The 21757-nt window shown below is 40.6% G+C and overlaps 1 protein-coding gene across 1 annotated transcript in view; it reads left to right on the top strand.

Annotated features, from left to right (window-relative positions):
- LOC143149184 (tyrosine-protein kinase Dnt) overlaps window positions 1–21757 on the top strand; it is a 140331-nt gene that overhangs the window by 33905 nt on the left and 84669 nt on the right. The window contains exon 2 of the mRNA XM_076316349.1: window positions 14404–14531. Coding sequence (XP_076172464.1) covers window positions 14404–14531 — 128 coding nt within the window. The remainder of the gene's footprint in view (window positions 1–14403; window positions 14532–21757) is intronic.

The raw sequence follows: 21757 nt of genomic DNA, 5'->3' as shown, positions 1-21757 counted from the left end.
ATTCGACCAGTCAACGCGACTCTAGGCGCCGGGTTACGACAAATGAGTACCTTGAAATTCCATTCGGCGCCAACGGGAGCGCAAAAGCGTGAATCGTGTCGCGATAAATGACTCGGATAAAATAAGTCAGGCGCGCCAATGAACATTAAATTAGTAAGACATGCTTCTCGCATGACTGGCTCTCCTCGCAGTAACTACGCTACTTTCGTTAAATTTGTGAATTACTTAACGACACGTTTTCCACAGTTTGGTACACGTCTCGTCCAGCTAAATCCGTTACGCCCGTTTATTCGATATCACGGTATTCGAATCTCGTAATAACGCATCCATCGAGACTTTAAACTCGATTTATCATTATCGTATTCTTGTACAATTCAACTGCCACTCGAATTGTAGAGATTACGATTAATTGCGCTAAATCGATGCTTGTTCGAACTGAATTGTTCTCCTTTATCGGTTTCGTACTCAACGCTCGAACTTCAATTTATTATCGAGTTCTTGTACATGTTACTGCCGTTGAAAGTGTATCGATTGCACTTGTCAGAGGGATTTAATTTCCGTATCATGGATACCTTTAATCTTTCGCAAATCCGACGGTAATTACGTCGCGAAACAGGGACCGGCGCGCGATACACGGCGCGCTCGCTCGTCGACGGAAACAAAGTTGACAGCGATAACAAGATAGACCGCCAAACTCCTCCTGTTCCAGCGATTGTCGCGATAACGAGATTTTCCAGAATCGGCTGGAATGAAATTAACATCTATCGATTACACGCGGCGTGGAGTTCGGTTGACTCATGAAAATGTAACGGCAACGGTTACGCAAACTTCAGTAGTTTTCTCCGAACTTTGTCAGCCGTAACTAAATTCCATCGAATCAACGAAACTTTCCTCCGCCGCCGGTCTGGAAATTCCGGAAAAGTTTCGAGATCAGTGTCCGTGATTGCGCGAAAGGTCAGAAGCGAAAAATCGACGAGTATCGTGCGTCGAATCGGGATGGATCCTTTTACCGCGAATTTTAAACAATAATTATTCACTGCACACGTAGAATACTCTTCTAATAGAATGAGTAGAGTGGAATAATTCACTGTACACGTAGAATACTCTCCTATTGGAATAAGGAGAGTAGAATAATTCATTCTATACGTAGAATACTCTCCTACTGGAGTAAGGAGTGTAGAATAATTCATTCTATACGTAGAATACTCTCCTACTGGAGTAAGGAGAGTAGAATAATTCACTCTACACGTAGAATACTCTTCTACTAGAATGAGTAGAGTGGAATAATTCACTGTACACGTAGAATACTCTCCTACTGGAATAAGCAGAGTAGAATATTTCACTGTACACGTAGAATACTCTGCTACTAGAATGAGGAGAGTAGAATAATTCACTGTACACATAGAATACTCTCCTACTGGAATGAGGAGAGTAGAATAATTCACTCTACACGTAGAATACTCTCTTACTAGAATAAGGAGAGTAGAATAATTCACTGTACATGTAGATTACTCTCCTACTAGAATTAGGAGAGTAGAATAATTCACTGTTCACGTAGAATACTCTCCTACTAGAATTAGGAGAGTAGAATAATTCACTCTACACGTAGAATACTCTTCTACTAGAATGAGTAGAGTGGAATAATTCACTGTACACGTAGAATACTCTCCTACTGGAATAAGCAGAGTAGAATATTTCACTGTACACGTAGAATACTCTGCTACTAGAATGAGGAGAGTAGAATAATTCACTGTACACATAGAATACTCTCCTACTGGAATGAGGAGAGTAGAATAATTCACTCTACACGTAGAATACTCTCTTACTAGAATAAGGAGAGTAGAATAATTCACTGTACACATAGAATACTCTCCTACTGGAATGAGGAGAGAAGAATAATTCACTCTACACGTAGAATACTCTCTTACTAGAATAAGGAGAGTAGAATAATTCACTGTACATGTAGATTACTCTCCTACTAGAATTAGGAGAGTAGAATAATTCACTGTACACGTAGAATACTCTCCTACTAGAATTAGGAGAGTAGAATAATTCACTGTACACATAGAATACTCTCCTACTGGAATGAGGAGAGTAGAATAATTCACTCTACACGTAGAATACTCTCTTACTAGAATAAGGAGAGTAGAATAATTCACTGTACATGTAGATTACTCTCCTACTAGAATTAGGAGAGTAGAATAATTCACTGTTCACGTAGAATACTCTCCTACTAGAATTAGGAGAGTAGAATAATTTGCTGTACACGTAGAATACTCTACTACTAGAATAAGCAGAGTAGAATATTTCACTGTACACGTAGAATACTAGAAGAGTACACTTGAACGTACGATCGTTTAAAAGTAACCGTAAACGTCGATTCTAGCGTTCGACCTTTTTTATTTGAGGTTATCCAGTTGAGTGTGCATTTTTGCTCCGATTGCTACAATTGCTACCTACAATATCCAATAACCTGTAAAAAAAATATGATAATCGGCGCGCGACGACAAACATTTTACAATATATCGTGCGAAAACGACCATTTTGGTGAAAATTCTACTATCGATAGTTTCTACTATCGTTTAAACCGATCGAGGCGACCTATCAATTATCTATACCGTACTTCGCGATTACGTACAATGCTCAATGTTCCTTTTCGTTTTCACATCCACGGTGTCGATGCGGACACGAGTAATTCGTAACCTCGTACTTTCGCAACTGAGACGTTAAATAAAACAGTGACTAACGTGCAACAAATATCATTAAAACTCCTCGAGCCCGCGCAGACCTCGTATCCCCTCTGCGTTTATCAAAAATAGCGAAGAAGGTACACGAAACACGACAACTTGTTTCCGTTCGCGAATCCCGCGAGATCCAAGTTAATTTCCTTTCGGAACACTGTTTCTCTTCATTAACGAACTTCTCTCAGATTTTCATACAAACGCAGCGCAAAGTAACGAGGTTCCGAACATTTTATCTTCCCTCTGCACGCGGTGGAACGACCGGCTCCATTCACGAATGGATAAACAAAAGGAAACTCCTGGCAGAGGAAACAGAGTTTACAGACGTGAGATTAGTTCCAAGGGTGTGCGGCGGCGCCAGGCCCCCATAGAGTTTTTCACCCTCGATTCTCAAGACGCTTCGAATTTCCGTCGTAGACGAACGTATCAGATCACGCTCCCCCATTGGCCGGGATATGCTTCCTACCAGGGACGTTATGTCCCTAATGTGTTTACCTTGGCTCCTGACCCTGATTGAACCGCTTTCCGGTTTCACGTACGGTTCGTACGTACCTCTACGCGTGAAATGTTTACCCGTCTTCCTGATTGGTTCTCATCCAGCGTAACAAAAGTATATGCAAGAGGCTAGACTCATCGATCGATAGCGGTGTACCCTTGGTTCGACGTTTCGTGACTAATCAATGCGCGTGTTTGCGACAATTGATATTTAAACGATCCTATAGGCTTGTACCGAGGTGACACGGTTAGTATTTACGTATGAAAACGATATTTCGAATGGATAAAGTATATTAATAGGACAGTGCAATCTAACGATTCGTTTGGGTATAGCTCGATAAGTTGGAGGAGATCCCTTAGGCAAATTGTTGCCGTTGGATCTAAAGTGGCATATTGGATGTCAACGGACACTGTTCAACAGAAGTTAAACTATGAACAGATGACAAGGATTAGACGTCCATTGTTAGAATATAGGAATTTTATCACTTGGGGAGTTCGAACGGAATATGAGGTAGTGGATCTTGAAATAAAATAATATGAAAGTACTTTGTCACTGTCGGAGTATCGAAGGGCAATGTTTCGAGAGAAGGGGATAGATCAGTGATCTTTCACCGCAGTGATTTTTTCTAAGTCAACCTGTCCCTGCGTCGTCTTGGTCCTATGTCATTTAAACCCTGTATCAACCGAACCCTGCGTCAACGACGCTTGATTTATGTGTCGAGACACTGTATCCTAAACTCTGCACCGTTCTATTAGCCTCGTGCCTACTCCCAAATCCTTAAACAGCCACCAGACTCCTAGAGACAGGCACTTAATCACTGTATTGTTACCAGTTCGTTTCTACACTGTCAATGTAGTGCACATTTAAGCTGTGTCGGTACTATATCATTTCCAATTCGATACCCAATCTTTATCCGTTCTTACTATATATATATCAATATTGTATTTAGCTCGTGCAGTCACCCAGTTGCTGTTTGAATATTTTTAAACTTAACCTAATTTATACTCCGAAGATGATCAATAATCTGCGTCTATATAAAACGTACACGCGTACTGGTTATATATAAACGTACACAAATGAAGCGTCAAACGTAGCAACTGCAAACCGAAGCTGCTTACGATAAAACGTGTAAATACATTAGTTTACGTTTATTAATAGAAAATATTGTATAATATCTTAAACGAAGATAAAGTTTGAAAAAGAACGATGAATATTATTTGAATTCTGGTCGAATATTCAAACACTATTCGAATTCTAGTCGAATATTCAAACACTATTCGAATTCTAGTCGAATATTCAAACACTATTCGAATTCTAGTCGAATATTCAAACACAATTCGAATTCTAGTCGAATGTTCAAACACTATTCGGATTCTAGTCGAATATTCAAACACTGTTCGAATTCTAGTCAAATATTCAAACACTATTCGAATTCTAGTCGAATATTCAAACACTATTCGAATTCTAGTCGAATATTCAAACACTATTCGAATTCTAGTCGAATATTCAAACACTATTCGAATTATATTCTCGAGGTACTTGAACTGCTAAAGTATTCGAATATTCAAATACGGTGTAATTCGACAAGTAGTCTCGATCCTATTCAGAATCAGACACTAGAATTGTACGTAAAACGGTCAAGAAACTATTTGACCATCTTCACTAGGATTTCCTCCTCAGGTTCAAGATGTAGTATACATCCTCATAAATTTTCCAAGAATATTTTCGAGTCGCACTGTACAGATCGTACAGTCACCATACCGTGAGCATACAACGTACAATACTGTCGCTATAATCTGTAGAATACGATGTAATCCACAATTGGCGAGACACTATTATATATTCGAGCGCTTAGATCTACCTGCCGAACGTCTCCAATCAGAATTGCTAATTCGTATTAAACAGCCCGTTCGCATTACCTTGATGTAACTTTGCGAACTGCATCGGGTCTGTCTCGCTAGGTTTCGGCATACATTTAACAATGCTGCCACTCCTTAGACATTAGTAGTCTGCAGCGAATGGCAGTAGTGGCTGCCCGTTCATACGGCAGACATGATTTTCTACTTAGCACTGGCAGACGAGGCAGCCATCGACACCTCGCTGAGTGGAATCCATAACCCGTCTTCCCGCTTCCGACATTCTTCCCATATGCCGTCTCGAGTCCCGTGGGAGGAAAACGAGGCAACCCTCTTTGCGGATTTTTCCTCCCGCGTTCTCGGAGCTAAATTGATAAATCGCTACGTGACCCGCTGAGCGTTCGATCAGTATATACTTAAGGGAATTTGAGGAAAGTGTCTGATGGATTTGGCTGCGATTTCATCCTGAAAGACAACACACAGTGCATAGCGGTCTGATCCGCGCGAGGGTGGCTTTTATCAAGATTTATTCCTTTTGTTACGAACTAGTCATCGAATGGTAATCAGTTGTGTGACGAATGAGGCCACCCGGAGGAAATGGAGACTTCCCATATTTCGGTCGGAAGGAATTACGGTGGTCATTTCTTGCCAAATGAAAAGTGATATCGGGATGGAGATCGATGAAGCGGAGAAAACGAAAGTTATCCGATAGGAAACGTGGTTTCTCGTAGGTATGGGTTAAATTAGGCCATGTTCAACTGAACTTTGGTTAACAAGTAGATTTAGTTCTGGGAACTTCTCTGTGTTTTTATTATATGTACTTTTATGGCACTTCCAATGTGACTTAGTGTTATTTCGATAATAAGAATTATTCTTTTTTGTTTGACTTATTTCCGTAAATGTCAACTCTTAGATTTTCAAATATTTCAGGGATTCTGTAAATATTAGGTTGTTTGGAAAGTCATTTCGTTTTTTTTTTTTTGGTGACAATAAAACACGATTTTATCAGAGTGTATAAACATTTTATTAAATTATATATTCTCCATTTTGGAAATACAATTCGAATACCATTCGAATACTAAGTACTTGGATTTTTTTAATATTAGAATAGTGTGATTCTTTAAGTTCGTCGTTCTTACTTAAATTTTATTTTCGCACGAAATGTATCGTTCAAAAAGCATTTGTCAAACGGAGGGGCGTTTTCACTTGTTCGTACCCAATGTTTACATTTCGCTTCGAGGATATTGTGAAATTCGTGATACTCTAACACATGATGACGCGCTGATAACCGTTTCCCCCATTTCATACATCTCGGAGGGCAGCTTCTTCAGAGAGACTTTAATGTATTTCGTCCCCAGTGAATTCAATTTTGCATGCATATTTGTCCCAAAAGATCTCGTCACGAGGGTGAATACATTTTAGCCGAGCTAAAATTCCAATTTTCGATGACGAAACGGGAATAGTTAATTTTTCTCTTTCGGTACATTTTATTTCCGATAAACCTCTACGCCGTTCTATGTTGTTTTATTAGATCGAATATTCTCTGACCGGAAGCTTCGAAGCGAGAGTAAAAATCAGCTATATAAAATTTCAATTTCAACTCCTTAAGAAAGAATATTCGAGCAATGTTTACAGCGTTAATTATACTACGTTAAATAATATTACGTTTCTATGCTAAATTAATTTTCCTCAAAGATACTTTTCTCGTGTCGCATTTAAACAAATTCTTCCTCGCGATAAATTGATCTGTAATAAAACACAATGCGTAAAATTATCTTTTTATGCTAAATTAATTTCCTTCGAAGATACTTTTCTCGCGTCGTATTTAAACAAATTCTTCGTCGCGATAAATTGATCTGAAATTCCAAACGAACGTAGCCGTAAATAAACAGCAGTCAGCCTCCATTTCATTTCAGGTTTGTTAATCCCGACGAATGAGAATCTCCACCCTATTTCCATTAAACTAGTCGTTGCTGCTCGTCTCTCCCCTACCGAGAAATCCTTATTCCGGGCAAAGACAAACGGATTCTCGTAAGACAAAAATATCCGAATGGAAGTTGCCATAATCTCGGTAACTTAATGCAAGCCAACGTTTCATAATGGGCCGTGTTCTGATTGTGTCCGTTACTTGGCCACTCGTAGGGCTCCTCGGGACGTTGCGGGACTTAATCCAGCCGAGGTAGGTTGCACGTGTTCTTCGAGGGATCACCTAAGATTTATCTTCCTGAAATATTTTCCCCGAGGGTGTGAACACATCCGTCGCATTCTGCAATGCCGGAGCGCGGTCACGCGCGCGAACACTTTTTCCCTGACAAGCTTTGCAGTGCAATGCAGGGGTCGGTAAACTACGGCCCGCGGGTCAGATCTGGCACGCCGCCCATTCTTCTACGGTTTGCGAGGTAAGAATGATTTTTTAACGAATATCACGACAGCGTCGTGAAATTGCCACTTCGGTGTCCGTAGAGTGGTATAAATGCGACACGCAACCGTGTTCGTTCGTTTTCGTATTCTTAGTGACGCTTGTGCTAGAACCAGTTTCGATGTTTGATACTAGATACGCGAGAAGACACTCTTGAGAGTGCAATGCGTGATACTAGGGCTGAGGAACTACTCGAGTATTTTAATTTTCGAATAGTTTGTACGTTTTCGAATAATAAGAATATTCGAGTATTCGAATACCGTGAATACTCGAGTATTCTCGAATACTTTAGCGAATAATTTAGCGTTCGAATATTACGAATACTTGTGTATTCGAATATCCCGAATACTTGTGTATTCGAATATCCCGAATACTTGAGTATTAGAATACCACGAATACTTGAGTATTACAATACTACGAATACTTGAGTATTAGAATACCACAAATACTTGAGTATTAGAATACCACGAACATTTGATTATTCGAATACCACGAATACTTGAGTATTAGAATACCACGAATACTCGAGTATTAGAATACCACGAATACTTGAGTATCAGAATACCACGAATACTCGAGTATTCGAATATTTGTATTCCGCAAACAGAAGAATACCAAAAATTATTTCAATCGAACAATACAACGAATAAAAAATAATGAACTGTTATCGACCGTAAATTCGATTCATATTATTTAACATCACATTAAACTGTATGAATTTTGTTCTCTGTCTTGGATATAAATATAAATGTTCTCGAAATCGCCTCTCGTAATAAGCCGAAAATTGTTGCCACTCGATGCTTCTCGGAAAAAAATTTATCAGCCCCTATCCCAGTAGGGTCTACACCCCGACGCGAGCACCTGTGCTCCCTACAACCCTTCCCCGGTTTTACGCGTGCAACGTTCGCGCAGGCATTTCCGGCCAGCCGCGACTGATAAACCGTCGTACAAATATGTCAACGATTGTGCATCGGCCATATCTCGAAATACGGACACTCCAGCCGCATAAAATTCCCTAGCGGCCGAATGAAATTATAAAACGTGACCGTGCCTCTGCCTCGGAGTTTCAGTGCCGCGACGCGATAAACTTCTTTTACGAGATACAATTCGTCGAGCGCCGCGGTGGGAGATCAAATGCAATGTCCGTGAAACAGTTGTCTATTAGGACGTCCTGTCGGGAGAGTTCTGTCGCTTTTACGCGCGTAAACGTTTGACCTGCTCGTAATAACCGGAAAACCTTTTAATCGGCACGGAGGTTTTATCGCGCGCTGTGAAACGGCGCGCTTTCTTAACGAATGAAATTCTTCGCAATTTCTTTACGAGACACCGCAGAGCGAAGATGGCCAGCGACACGGTACGCTTTACGAGCATCGAATGGACGATAAAGTGGCACCTGGTACCGCAAGGGTCCGCGAAGTGTCTTACGCCTAGAATACTACATGTAACTGCTCGTGCGTGTCAAGGGCGGCTCGTGAAACTGCGCTCCGAGTACTTGTGTTTTCCCATTCGTTGCTGCCAACATCGTGAGAATGTTGAGAGAAGCGCTAGTAATTGAATTTGCTGGTTACTAAGAACGTAATTCAGAACAGTCGATTGCAAATTTTTAAACAACCGTTGCCCGAACGAAACTACCCTTGTATTATATATTGAATAGTATTACATTGTACAGTACTACATTGAACAGTACTACATTGAACAATACTACATTGAACAGTATTACATTGAGTAGTATTACATTGAACAGTACTACATTGAACAATACTATATTGAACAGTCCTACATTGAACAGTACTATATTGAGTAGTACTACATTGAACAGTACTACATTGAACAATACTATATTGAACAGTCTTACATTGAACAGTACTACTATGAATAGTATTACATTGAACAGTACTACATTGAATAATACTATATTGAACAGTCCTACATTGAACAGTACTACATTGAACAATACTACTATGAATAGTATTACATTAAACAGTACTACATTGAACAATACTATGTTGGACAGTCCTACATTGAACAGTACTACATTGAACAATACTGTATTGAACAGTACTGTTCAATAAGTTTTATCGTACGACCTATTACTTGCACAGATTTGCAGAGATTTGAACTTGGAAAACCACCTTTGGCATTTACGAACGTCTAATGCATTTGGATAAACATCGCAAATGTTTTTGGTAGCAACTGTTGCGTTACTACCCTTGCGAAACTCAAAAAGCATGCAATGCCGGATATGTACCTCTTCTGGTATTTGGCTGGCCATTTCACCCAAAATTGTAAAGAAAAATTTTAAATTTAATTATTTACAACTAAACAAGTCACTATAACCTCAGAATGTCTTTGCTACGACTTTAATGTACACAATGAGCTGACAAATGACAATCAAATAGTGACATGCGCAGAAACGACATTACTTTCCGGTCCACCTAATATATTAGGTTTTCTTTATTGTCAAGTTCGAATAAAAATTTTCTTTGTATTGGTATTACCAAAGAGAATCTTAAGGTCAGTTTGAAACATTTATGTTGGTAAATTGTGCTTGTTAATCGTTCAACTGCAAAATTAATAAGCAATGGAAACAGTCACTGAGTTATAATAATACTTTGTAAAAGAATTAAGGAAAGGCGTTATCCTAGATTCTTTATTTATTTTTTAAAACGTCGAACGTTTCCCCCGGATACAACGTTTTCACTTTCGTTTAGATCCTCGGAGTCAGGCGTATTAAATGAAAAATGACGTTGTGACGTTTTCGTCGATATCAACGTTACAAATAGCCACGACGTTGACAGATAGGACGCTTCCGCTTCGCCAATCGAACGCGCTATGATGGAACGAAATCCTGGGTGAATAATTCGATTAACGCGATGCTCTGCTTGATACTCCACAAACTGTCATTATCAGTTTCTCCACTTGCTGTTGGTCTTTCGTTCGTAAGAGCCTCACCACGGAGTAAGAAGTTGCTTAATCTTCTTACTACGCTTACCCTCGTCTGCGTTCTATGCCGCCTTAACTCCGACCACCAACACCTCGTTGCTCTGCGTGTATACACATGCATAGATGTATGCAGAAAACACGTATATATATATATATATATATATATATATATATATATATATATATATATATATATACAATATATATCTGGAAAACGTAGAGCTAATATTGAACGCCGTGTTATAAATTGAACTAAGTTATTCGGTATTTCGAGCGGAGTGTCGGGATTCAGGAGGAAGTTGCGCAAGAATTTCAATCAGAATATTTTTATTGCAAATTCTTCCAAGAAACCAGGTAACATTTTCTTTTTACACACTGTGTTTATAAATACGCGCCATCTGAAGTAATTACCGCACGGTGCAAAATACGATGAAAAGGAAAGATTGTTCCAAATGTTATCCAGCATTCTTCCAAGAAACCAGGTAACATTTTCTTTTTACACACTGTGTCTATAAATACGCGCCATCTGAAGTAATTATCACACGGTGTAAAATACGATAAAGAGAAACAAATGTTGCAAGACTTTTCTGTCTTTTCCTATTCTTGTACGATAAAATGCGATAAAAAGAAGAAATGTTGCAAGAGGTTTTTGTCTTTCTCTATTCTTTTACAATAAAATACGATAAGAAGAAAGAAATGTTGCAAGACGTTTTTATTTTTTCCTATTCTTTCGCGATAAAATACGATAAAAAGAAAAAATGTTGCAAGATTTCTTTGTCTTTCTCTATTCTTTCATGATAAAATGCGATAAAAAAATGTTGCAAGACTTTTTTGTCTTTTCCTATTCTTTCACAATAAAATACACTAAAAAGAAAAAATATTGCAAGACTTTTTTGTCTTTTCCTATTCTTTCACAATAAAATACACTAAAAAGAAAAAATGTTGCAAGACTTTTTTGTCTTTTCCTATTCTTTCACAATAAAATACAATAAAAAGAAAAAATGTTGCAAGACTTTTCTTTTGTATTTCTCTATTCTTTCATGATAAAATACGATAAAAAGAAAAAATGTTGCAAGGCTTTTCGTCTTTTCCTATTCTTTCGCAATAAAATACACTAAAAAGAAAAAATATTGCAAGATTTTTTGCCTATTCTTTTACGATGAAAAGAAAGAAAATGTTGCAAGACTTTTTTCGCCTTTTCCTATTCTTTCACTGTGTTGTCGCGACGTGTTCCACGATTCCTTCCAGGACCGTTTCTCCTTTTCCCTCCGTTACACGTACCTGTGTGTTACCGATCCGAAAGAGTTAAACCGCTCGAAATTACCATCGTATAAGAAGTGTATGCGATAACACGAGCGTGTTACCATCGCCGCTCGATTCATATTCTCGGAAAAGACACTCCATTCACGACGTGCTTTACATCGTCCAGATTTCAGGATCGTTTCTCCTCTTCCTTCCACCCGTTCCACCTTGGACGCGTAGATACGTACATACGTGTTCCCGAGTCTGAATATTTCCCATCGTCAAAGGAGCCTTATCGCGACGCTCCTCCCGGTCCACGTGTGGGTTCGTGCACTCGCGAGTGTGTCTCAACGAACGAATTCCACGTATCCGTGCACGTACGCGTGTACGTACGTATGTCTGTTCGCGGGTGCACCGTGTTGGGTGTATATGTCGCGAGCGTGATATCGAATTGCGTAGTCATACGTGAAGCCAGACGGATGACGCACCGATCGCCCGAGGAAATTCAGATCGCGTATCTGGCCTGTCTACGAGATTTTCCCGTGAACGAGACCGGGAACGTGTGCACGAACCAGCCTTTCAGAAGTATTCGTAGATCATGATCCAGAATACGCGACAGCGGAGGCAGAGGCGAGGCGAGGCGAGGCGAACCGTGGAGAAAATAAAAGTACGGGAGCGCGGGATCTCGGCGGATTCGTGTTACAAAATCCGTCCGTGAAATACCCACGGTTATTTCCCACTGTATACCCCCGAGATACGATCTTATCGTGGGGCAAACGTAGCGACAGTAATCGTTGGATAAGTTTCCGCCCGGGGCGGTTTGTTAGCGAAGTGACCGTATCGGGGTTTGCTCGGAATCTTTGCACGGAGGATCTCGTAGGTATGGATTAGGGATAAAATGGGACGCGGATTAAATGAAACTTCGTGTTCTGGGTGGATAATTAGCGCATAAAAAAACGAGAAACACGGAACTCGCGGAGCGGAGTATCACTCTCGGTGTGTAATTAAATCAGCGGTACTCGTCGGGGGTAAATAATTTTCTATTCGAATACTTTGGAGGATTCGAACACTCGATACGTGTATTCGATATTCGAATATTTTGTGGAGGAGTAGTTGGATGTTCGAGGTGTTTGAGTAGCGGTAATTGTAAATCAAGTTCTTTAAAGTAATTCTTTAAAAGTGAAGAAGTAATAGTAGTAGTAGTAGTAATAATTAAAGTAGTTTTTAAAAAATATATTCATACTGCTCGCTCGAGGAAAATTTCTTGTAAAGTAAAGTATCGGTGCGAGTTCTCGACTGAATTTTTGGTGCGAGAAATATTTTTTATAAATTTGGTAAAATAAAGGAATATATAGCGAAAGTGTAAAACAGATTTAAGATTGTTCGACGCGTTAAAGTTTAAGAGACAATCAACCATGGTACACGTACAGTATAAATTATTCAAAAATGATAGTGCAACTGGAAAAATGTAACAATATAATTGAAAGTATGCACCAGAATCGCGAAAACCAGTAACAGAATTATTTATTTAGCATTGGGATCGATTTTCTGGTTCCTCTTTTTCTAATTGCGCGGCTTCATCGATTGGTTACGCTCACACACGCGCGCGTGTGCTCACGTAAAGCTGAACGTGTAAGTTCTCTTAAGGCTAACAAAGACTACGTACGCTTCCAACTATGCAAACTTCTAAACTAAAGTTATTCCCTAAGATAACAGACTTACAATCGTCTCCATAGTTATGTCCTGGACCACCTGGCACAAAACTTTATCGTATCGTACTCCTAGCATTGTTGGAATTTTTCGAAAGAGTCGTAAAAGAAAATGAATTCTTCGTATACTTCACTTTACACGAGTTTTCGCAATATTTGCCCGTGTTCAATCAACGGAAGAAACATTCCGTTTCGCGCAATATTGGCATAAAATTTCACATCGTCTTCTGTCTGGTAACAAACGTACAATTTATTTGTGCAAGCAATGTGTGACAAACAACATTGGAAACCTTCGCAATGGAACACTCGAAATATTCGGATGCGTTGTTCCATAGAAGACGAGCATGGAAAAATCATGAAAGGATTGAAAATTTCTTAAACTTTTTTTGAAAATTATTCCAACACTTGAGAAAAAACTGTCTCTGTACAAAGTTGCTCTAAAACCGATATTACACAGTATTCTCGTAACGATCTCGATCGAAAACTATGAAATTCATTTGCAATCCTCTATGGGACATCATTAAGAAAGTCATCTATCATAGGGTTGTCCGCAGTGGCGTCTATCGAAACATCAGAACCTTCTCTCCTTAGCATATTACACCCCATAGATCATACGTGCAAACTGAAAGGACAATCCATTAGATCCACCAAATAGATATACGAGCAATCTTTCATCACGGAAATAGCATTTGCATTAAATATGTATACACTGGATATTCACGAATACTATCATTATTTAAAATTAACAAAAATGAGACCAAACACTATTGCATGCAAATTATTTTTAATCGTTACATTTTAATCAGATTAATTCAACCTAGTTGAAAGTTTTTCAGAAATGGTTCGCGTAACGTATAAATGAAAATGGTTGGAATATAAACAAGTTTGATTTTACTTTTATCGTGAGAATCTCAATCGATACAAATGACTTTCATCGTCGCCGTAGTTTATTCGTAAACAATCATCGAACTGATATATATTGTTTTGTTATTTATAGGACTCGAAGCTGAGCTGTACTACGTGAGAGAAGGGGTGGTCAATACGTACGCGATGAATTTCGTCGTTCCAGTGCCAGCGAACATTGCAGATCTCGAATTTTCTTGGCAGAGTCTCGTCGGACACCCGGTACGTACGTTCGCGAAAAATCCCATTAAAAATCCCATCAGTATGTCATGATCCACTAATGCAAACTCAATTCATTATATTTCTCATTATATCTGTGCAAGACTGCGATCAATGTATCGACAATGTTTTAAATTGCAAGAATGTCTTGTTTCACGCACAATTAATAATGATCCACTAATGCAAACTCAATTCATTATATTTCTCATTATATCTGTGCAAGACTGCGCTCAATGTATCGACAATGTTTTAAATTGCAAGAATGTCTTGTTTCACGTACAGTTAATAATGATCCACTAATGCAAACTCAATTCATTATATTTCTCATTATATCTGTGCAAGACTGCGATCAATGTATCGACAAAGTTTTAAATTGCAAGAGTGTCTTGTTTCACGCACAATTAACAATAATCCGAACAGGCTCTTGTTTCGAATCACTTTTACCGTGAAGACCTCACCAATCCAGTGGTTCCACTATCACGAAGATATAATGAAAATTATAAAAATTCTATTGCGTTGAAGAAATCCACCGATGGTTCCTTTACTTGAATCCGGGGTGAAAATAGTTACTCGAAAGCGAGGATTACAAAATCCACAGACGTAGCGATTCCCCGTGGAATAATTTTTACCTCTGTCGTCGATGCTCCGGTTCTCGCTGTACAAATTACACATTTGTTAGTTTAAAGTAAATGATCCAACAATAATACCTCACCAATTCAATGGCTCCACTATCACGAAGATATAATGAAAATTATAAAAATTCTATCCCGCTGAGAAAACCCACCGATGGTTCCTTTACTTGAATCCGGGGCAGAAATAGTTACTCGAAAGCGAGGATTACAAAATCCACAGACGTAGCGATTCCCCGTGGAATAATTTTTACCTCTGTCGTCGATGCTCCGGTTCTCGCTGTACAAATTACACATTTGTTAGTTTAAAGTAAATGATCCAACAATAATACCTCACCAATTCAATGGCTCCACTATCATGAAGATATAATGAAAACTATAAAAATTCTATCGCGTTGAGAAAACCCACCGATGGTTCCTTTACTTGAATCCGTGGTGAAAATAGTTACTCGAAAGCGAGGATTACAAAATCCACAGACGTAGCGATTCCCCGTGGAATAATTTTTACCTCTGTCATCGATGCTTCTGTTCTCGCTGTACAAATTACACATTTGTCAGTTTAAAGTAAATTATCCCACAATGATAATCTCTAAAACGAGTCATTGATCAACGGTCTCGCAAACCGTTATTCATTGATCGTTTAATATCAGCGTCGTTCCGAGTAACCTTAACAAAATTAACCGAATAAATAAATAAGTAAATATTGGGTTGTTCGGAAAGTCATTTCATTTTTTTTTTTGGTGAAAATGAAACACGATTTCTTTAGAGTGCATAAACATTTTACTAAATTATACATTCTCCATTTTGGAAAACGAAACGACTTTCCGAACAACCGAATAAAATAATAATTATCCCAGTAAACAAAAAATACTTTCTCCACATTCCCTGTTCAAACATCGTTCTTACACTATCCCTCAAATCCTGGTTAAAAATTCGTCTCCGTGAGAACGAATAAAATTCGAGCGTCCCGTTTGAAACGATCCGGGACCATTTCTCCTGTCACCTCGTCCACGATCGCAATGTCTACCTTCCAGCGGTTATCCATCCGCCTTATTTCCTAAAAGAGATCCGTCCGTTCTGTCGGTGTAGCTAACCACCTTTCAGGGTACGATGCACTTGCGCATAACTGTACCGGGTAGCTAGGAGGAAAATGCTCGCGCCGGCCATTAGCGAGGTGCAACAATGCGGAACAAAGTAAACACGTGACTCGGCCGAAATGGTAACTCGCAGGGTGCTCGTTTACGCTCCCGAGACCGGGACGGATAGCGTCCGTCATGGTTGGTTCGCGGAGGGAGTGAGCAAGGGATAGATAGTGCTGGTGGTGGGGCGGTGGAGGAGGGTGAGTTTGTCGAACGGAGGGGTCACAGGGAGGGCTGTATCAATACTCTATCAATATGAAATACAAACAGGCGGTATTCGAAAGGGAGAAGGAGAAAGGGTGGCCGGTACAAACCGTGCGGTTCGAGAGTTCCCTTCTGGTCGCCAAGGAAACCGAACGCACGACGCCACTGTACACCCCTGTACACCCCTGTACCCCGAAACCCCTACGAAACGATCAGGGCGAGGGAAAACACGAAAAGTCGTGGACCTCTCCCTACGAGTGTTCGCCGAGGAACGTTAAACGCGAAGGAAATCGGGCCTACGTGCCTATCGTTACGCGCTTCGGTTACCGTGAATTCCGTATTAATTTTCTGACGAGGGGCGGCTCGACTTTATTGCCGGACGTAATTGTTGGTTTAGTGTCTTGAACGTCGGGGCCGGCCGGGCCGGCGGGCTGCTTATTAATAGTAATTGAATACGATGTTCTTTCACTGTACGGCGTTGCGTGAACGAAGTCATCACGCGAACGGTTAAGGGTCGGTCTTGTTGCACAGGGTGTCGCGGAACGGAACGCGTCTAACTGTGCCAATACCGAGGGGGGTTTCAAAAGTTCAAGGCCTAAACGTGCAAGTAGCTCCGTTCGCTGCAAAACGGATATCGTTGCAAACAATCGACCGATTTGCAAAAGGGAGTTCATGATCCGAATAGAGAGCGTTCAACAATATTGGTCGAGATTTTAATCCAGTGCGCAGAGCATTTGCTCGACGCGAGTAAGTTGAAAACGGGGATCTTTCGATAAAATTTCACTTTTGGGAAAGAGGTTCGAAAACTGTAGGCTGTCAGAAAAGAGGATTTCAAGTTATGAACTATCAGGAAATACAATTGAAAATCATAGACTATCAGGAAATACAATTGAAAATCATAGACTATCAGGAAATATACTTGCAAGTCGTAGACTGTCAGGAAATATGCTTGTAAGTCATAAACTATCAAGAAATGTACTTCCAAGTCATAGACTATTAGAAAATATACTTGCAAGTCATAGACTATCAGGAAATACACTTGCAAGTCGTAGACTATCAAGAAATATATTTGCAGGTCGGTAGACTATCAGGAAATATCCTTGCAGGCCACAGCATAGTCATCATACGCTAAAATCATCTTTCGACCTACCCTAAGGACACATCTTAAGATACTACTCATATAAATAGAAACGGTATTAATTTCCTTTTATTAAGCACGAATAATTTCTACTATTAACTATTTCGATATACAGAAATTTGAAAGTTACACGAAAAAGTTACGTAAACTTTGTCTCCACTTTTCTCGAATAAAGAGAGAATCCAACCAAACCTTGTTCGTTGCACGAATCTCGATACTGCGTACCTTAAGAAACCGTGAAGAATAACCGATTTTCGAATCGAAAATCACCAGTGTCTTTAAACGCGTTTCATCGATCGCACAATGTTTAACGAATGAGGATTACATTCGCCGATCTGTCCGATAAGCGTCGATGAATTCCAGCGAATCTCAGCCACCGAAACGCGCCGCGATTGCCGGGGGTTGATCGTTCGTACGATAAAAGAAACAAAGTGTCGTGAGTCACGAGGGTGCGATCCAAGTTTCTGGTCCAGATCGGATCGGATTACGGGACGCGCAATCCCGTAGATACGTCGATTCGATCGCAGGATGCAGATAAATATGGATCGGGAGGACACCGATGAGTCAGGTCCGGGTAGCGGGCAGAAGTTTTCCTCCAAGTTCAGCGCGAAATTCCATTACCGAACAAAAAACGAAACTACCGTCCCGTAAACGGCAAAGTTAGGTGTAATTGAGATCGGTCAATTTTCCACGAACACGGGGCAGCTTTGGGGCGAGTTCGTGCCACGTTGGAAAATCTTGACTCCGATATAACGTTTCCCCCGTTGATTGGATGAGTTCCGCTTCATCGAACGGGCAATTCTCCGCGATCGCATTTTGGATTTCATCGCGTTTTCCGTTCCATCGTGTCGAACAATTCGGATGTAAATTCACTCGTAACTTTCTCCGCGTGCATCCTCCGGTGTTTCTTATTTCCAATACATTTTCACGGGGAGATATTTTTATTCTATTCGCGCTTTGGGAAGAATCGTTCTCTCTCTCTTTTTTCGTATTAAAGTGAAACTCGGTTGGAACGAGCAAGAGTAGAACGAAATGGCGGCTGTGACAAGGAAAAAGATACAATTTCTTTTACCTATTTTGAATAAAGAATAAAAGATAAGTAATTTTTCATTTCGGTGAAAGAAGATTGGAATTTGAATTTTAGAAACATGTATATCACTGCCAAATTTAGTGTATTTTCGAATACGAAAGTCTAATAGGATTCTCGAGCAGTCTAATGGGAAGATCGATCAGGAAATGTATTCCAAGTATAGAAATGTATTGACGGATTACTTAGAAAAGATTCCTGTGATGGGAGAAGACCTTGGCCCAGACCTCTTCTCCCATCAAGCATCGCCACAGAGTGTAGCTCCTCAATGGCGCCTCATACTATTCTAATTCGTTTAATCGGTCGTTATTTTCATTCATTACTTATCAATTTTAAACAATTTATACACTCACCGGCACCGTAGACAGAAAAGTAAGTTGAATTCCATGTGTAAGGAGTGGGGCAAGGCCGCATGGGCGGGGTGGAAAAAGTAACGAATGTACCTATTGTATTGTACTGAGGTATACCGTGTTGTACCTTCTACCTGGTGTACCAATATAATAGAAACATTTGTTACTTTTCCCATTCCTCACGCTTAGAAATCAGCTTATTTTTCTATCTACGTTGCTCACAAGTGTTCAATAAAGAACTTCCGATAGCCGAACATTTTATCGTCCATTCCCATCCCCAACACACCCATTCCAGCAGACACGCCCACTCCTTCAAACACGGCCCCCTTTTCGAACACGCCCCCACTTTCGAACAACCCCTTTGGCCCCCTTCCCCTTTTGGGCCCGCCCCCTATCACATTTTGGACACGCCTCCTCCCTCTGTCCTCCCCATTTTTGGTCACGCCCACTGCCCTTTACCCCCTTTGGGTACCCCTTCAGATTTTGACCACGTCCCACCACGTTTAGCCACACCCCTTCCCATTTTTTGACCACGCCCACCCCTTGGCCACGCCCAGTCCTCTTTTGGACACGCCCCCTTTTATGTTCGGTGATCAAAATGGGATCACCTGCTCTTCAAGTATACGTATTTTTCAACGAGTTATCGAGAACGAAGAAAAATGGAACGTGTATTTAACTCGTCATTTGTATAGCGAGTAGTAGCTACAACGAGACAAAAAGTGTCTTTACTAATCACGGTAGAAATTTCCTAGAAGTAATTACGATACTGGATAGAAAATCGAATTTCTTCCTCGGAGTGCATTTAACAACACATTCGGGAAACTCGAGCGAATAAAAGCTCGCTAATGTTTACGACGCCCGCGAAAGATTCGTTACAGCGATAAACGTAGACGCAGGTTTACACGGCGAAAGAGATACAAGCGTGATTCGATTCGTAATTGCTTTCCGATTCTCTCCGTATTCGTGGTGCAGCTTCCCGCGTAAAGTGAAATAACAAAATCGGTGAGATAAGAGGCGGAGCGTGCCGTTTTCGTTGAAAATAAATTCACGCCGGTGTGTGGGTCGGGACGGTCCATCTATTAGAGAAATTGGTCCGCGGCGCTAATTCCCGTTTCTCTCGATCTGGATTCAGAACGGAGCGCGCGGGGACACGGAAACTGTCTTCGGGCGAAGAAGATAAGAAGAAACGGGGTTTCCGTGACCGCGAGAATGGTGAAATTTCGCGGTTAACGAACCTACGGCGAAATCCGAGAGATAACGAGACGAGAGGAGGGGTCGAGGAGAGAGGATGGAAAACGTTCCCTAAGGGATAAGGCGGGTCGTTGTCCCGTTCCCGCGACGACAATAAACCGTTACCGAAACGTGTAACCTCCGTGTGTGCGCAACCCCTTTCGACGAGCGCCGGGCAATTTTACTAGAGGACGACAGGTAACGCCATTCTGGCATCGACATTTCGTCCGCGTTGAAGTTCGAGGATTCAACAAATTTGCTGGTCGCGTTCTACGCCGACATCGTTGTCGTTCCGTTGGGATGTCATTACACACGGCCTGGAGAGATGTTCGCCGAGCTTCTCAATTTTCCGCGCACCAGTTTCCCGGTTCGCAACGATTACACGGGTTCGCCACCCACCGAAAGGAAAGGACACGGTAAACACACAGAGTTTGCCGAGAGGAAGTTCCACTGGACGTACGTTCGACAGAATAAATATTTATTCGTATAAATATTTGAATAAAGATTTATTCGAACGAAGTTCGAGCCACGTGCAAACTCGACACGGTTCGCGAACGACGATTACCGTTTCGTTTCGAATATATTCGAATTCGATTGCACCGTAGAACGAGTATCGAGTCGGTTCGAAATTTTCCACGAGTAACGGACGATTCGCGAATACGGCTAGGAATAATTTTCTTTTAATTTAATCGCGTAAATGTACACTTTGCTTTTTTCTTGCGTAACACAAATTAAAACAATGTATTCATTTTTCATTCGTTTCGATCGTTCGGAACAGTTTGTGTCGTTTGAACAAATCATAACGTTCCGCTCTTCATTTCCGAGAACTCTTCACAGATTTGCTAAATGGATTTGCAGAATATATTTAAATTAATTAACGTAACATTTCTGAAAATTTCCACGAATATACAATTAATTTGTAGAAATTCTTAGCTCTTTAATTATTTCTCATTCACACATGCACGCTCGTACACACGTGCACCGATCGTAAGATTCCGACCGGCTGATCGTAAATGTCGAGATCCGTGGAGTGGCTCCTATACACTTCCGAGTTAACAAGCGCCGATCCAATACGTATCTCGCGGTATAAAACGCAACGTTCGGTAAAAAAAAAAAAAAAAAGGTGTACAGGAAGGAAGTTTTCCAGCGGGAGCTCGGAATGGAAGCGTGCTAGGTGCACGAGAGTCAAACAAGCAAAAATGGGGTCTAAATTTCCAATGATAGCACCCTCGATTAAGCTTCAGATTCCTGGAACAAGCGAATCGAGTTGTACCGTTTTATTTTCTTCCCTCTTTTCCGCCCCCGCCGCTCCCTCTTCTTCGTTCTCTTCTTTCTTTGTTTTCAATTCACCGGGGCGAGCAAAAAGAAAGTTATTGGTTACCACGGTCAGGGGTATAGACTGGAACGAAGTTTCCAAGAGTGTGGGGGAGGGGGAGAGGAGGGTGGGGTTCC

Source organism: Ptiloglossa arizonensis, chromosome 1, assembly GCF_051014685.1.
Source record: "Ptiloglossa arizonensis isolate GNS036 chromosome 1, iyPtiAriz1_principal, whole genome shotgun sequence".
NCBI lineage: Eukaryota > Metazoa > Arthropoda > Insecta > Hymenoptera > Colletidae > Ptiloglossa > Ptiloglossa arizonensis.
This window is presented reverse-complemented; position numbering and strand designations above follow the sequence as displayed.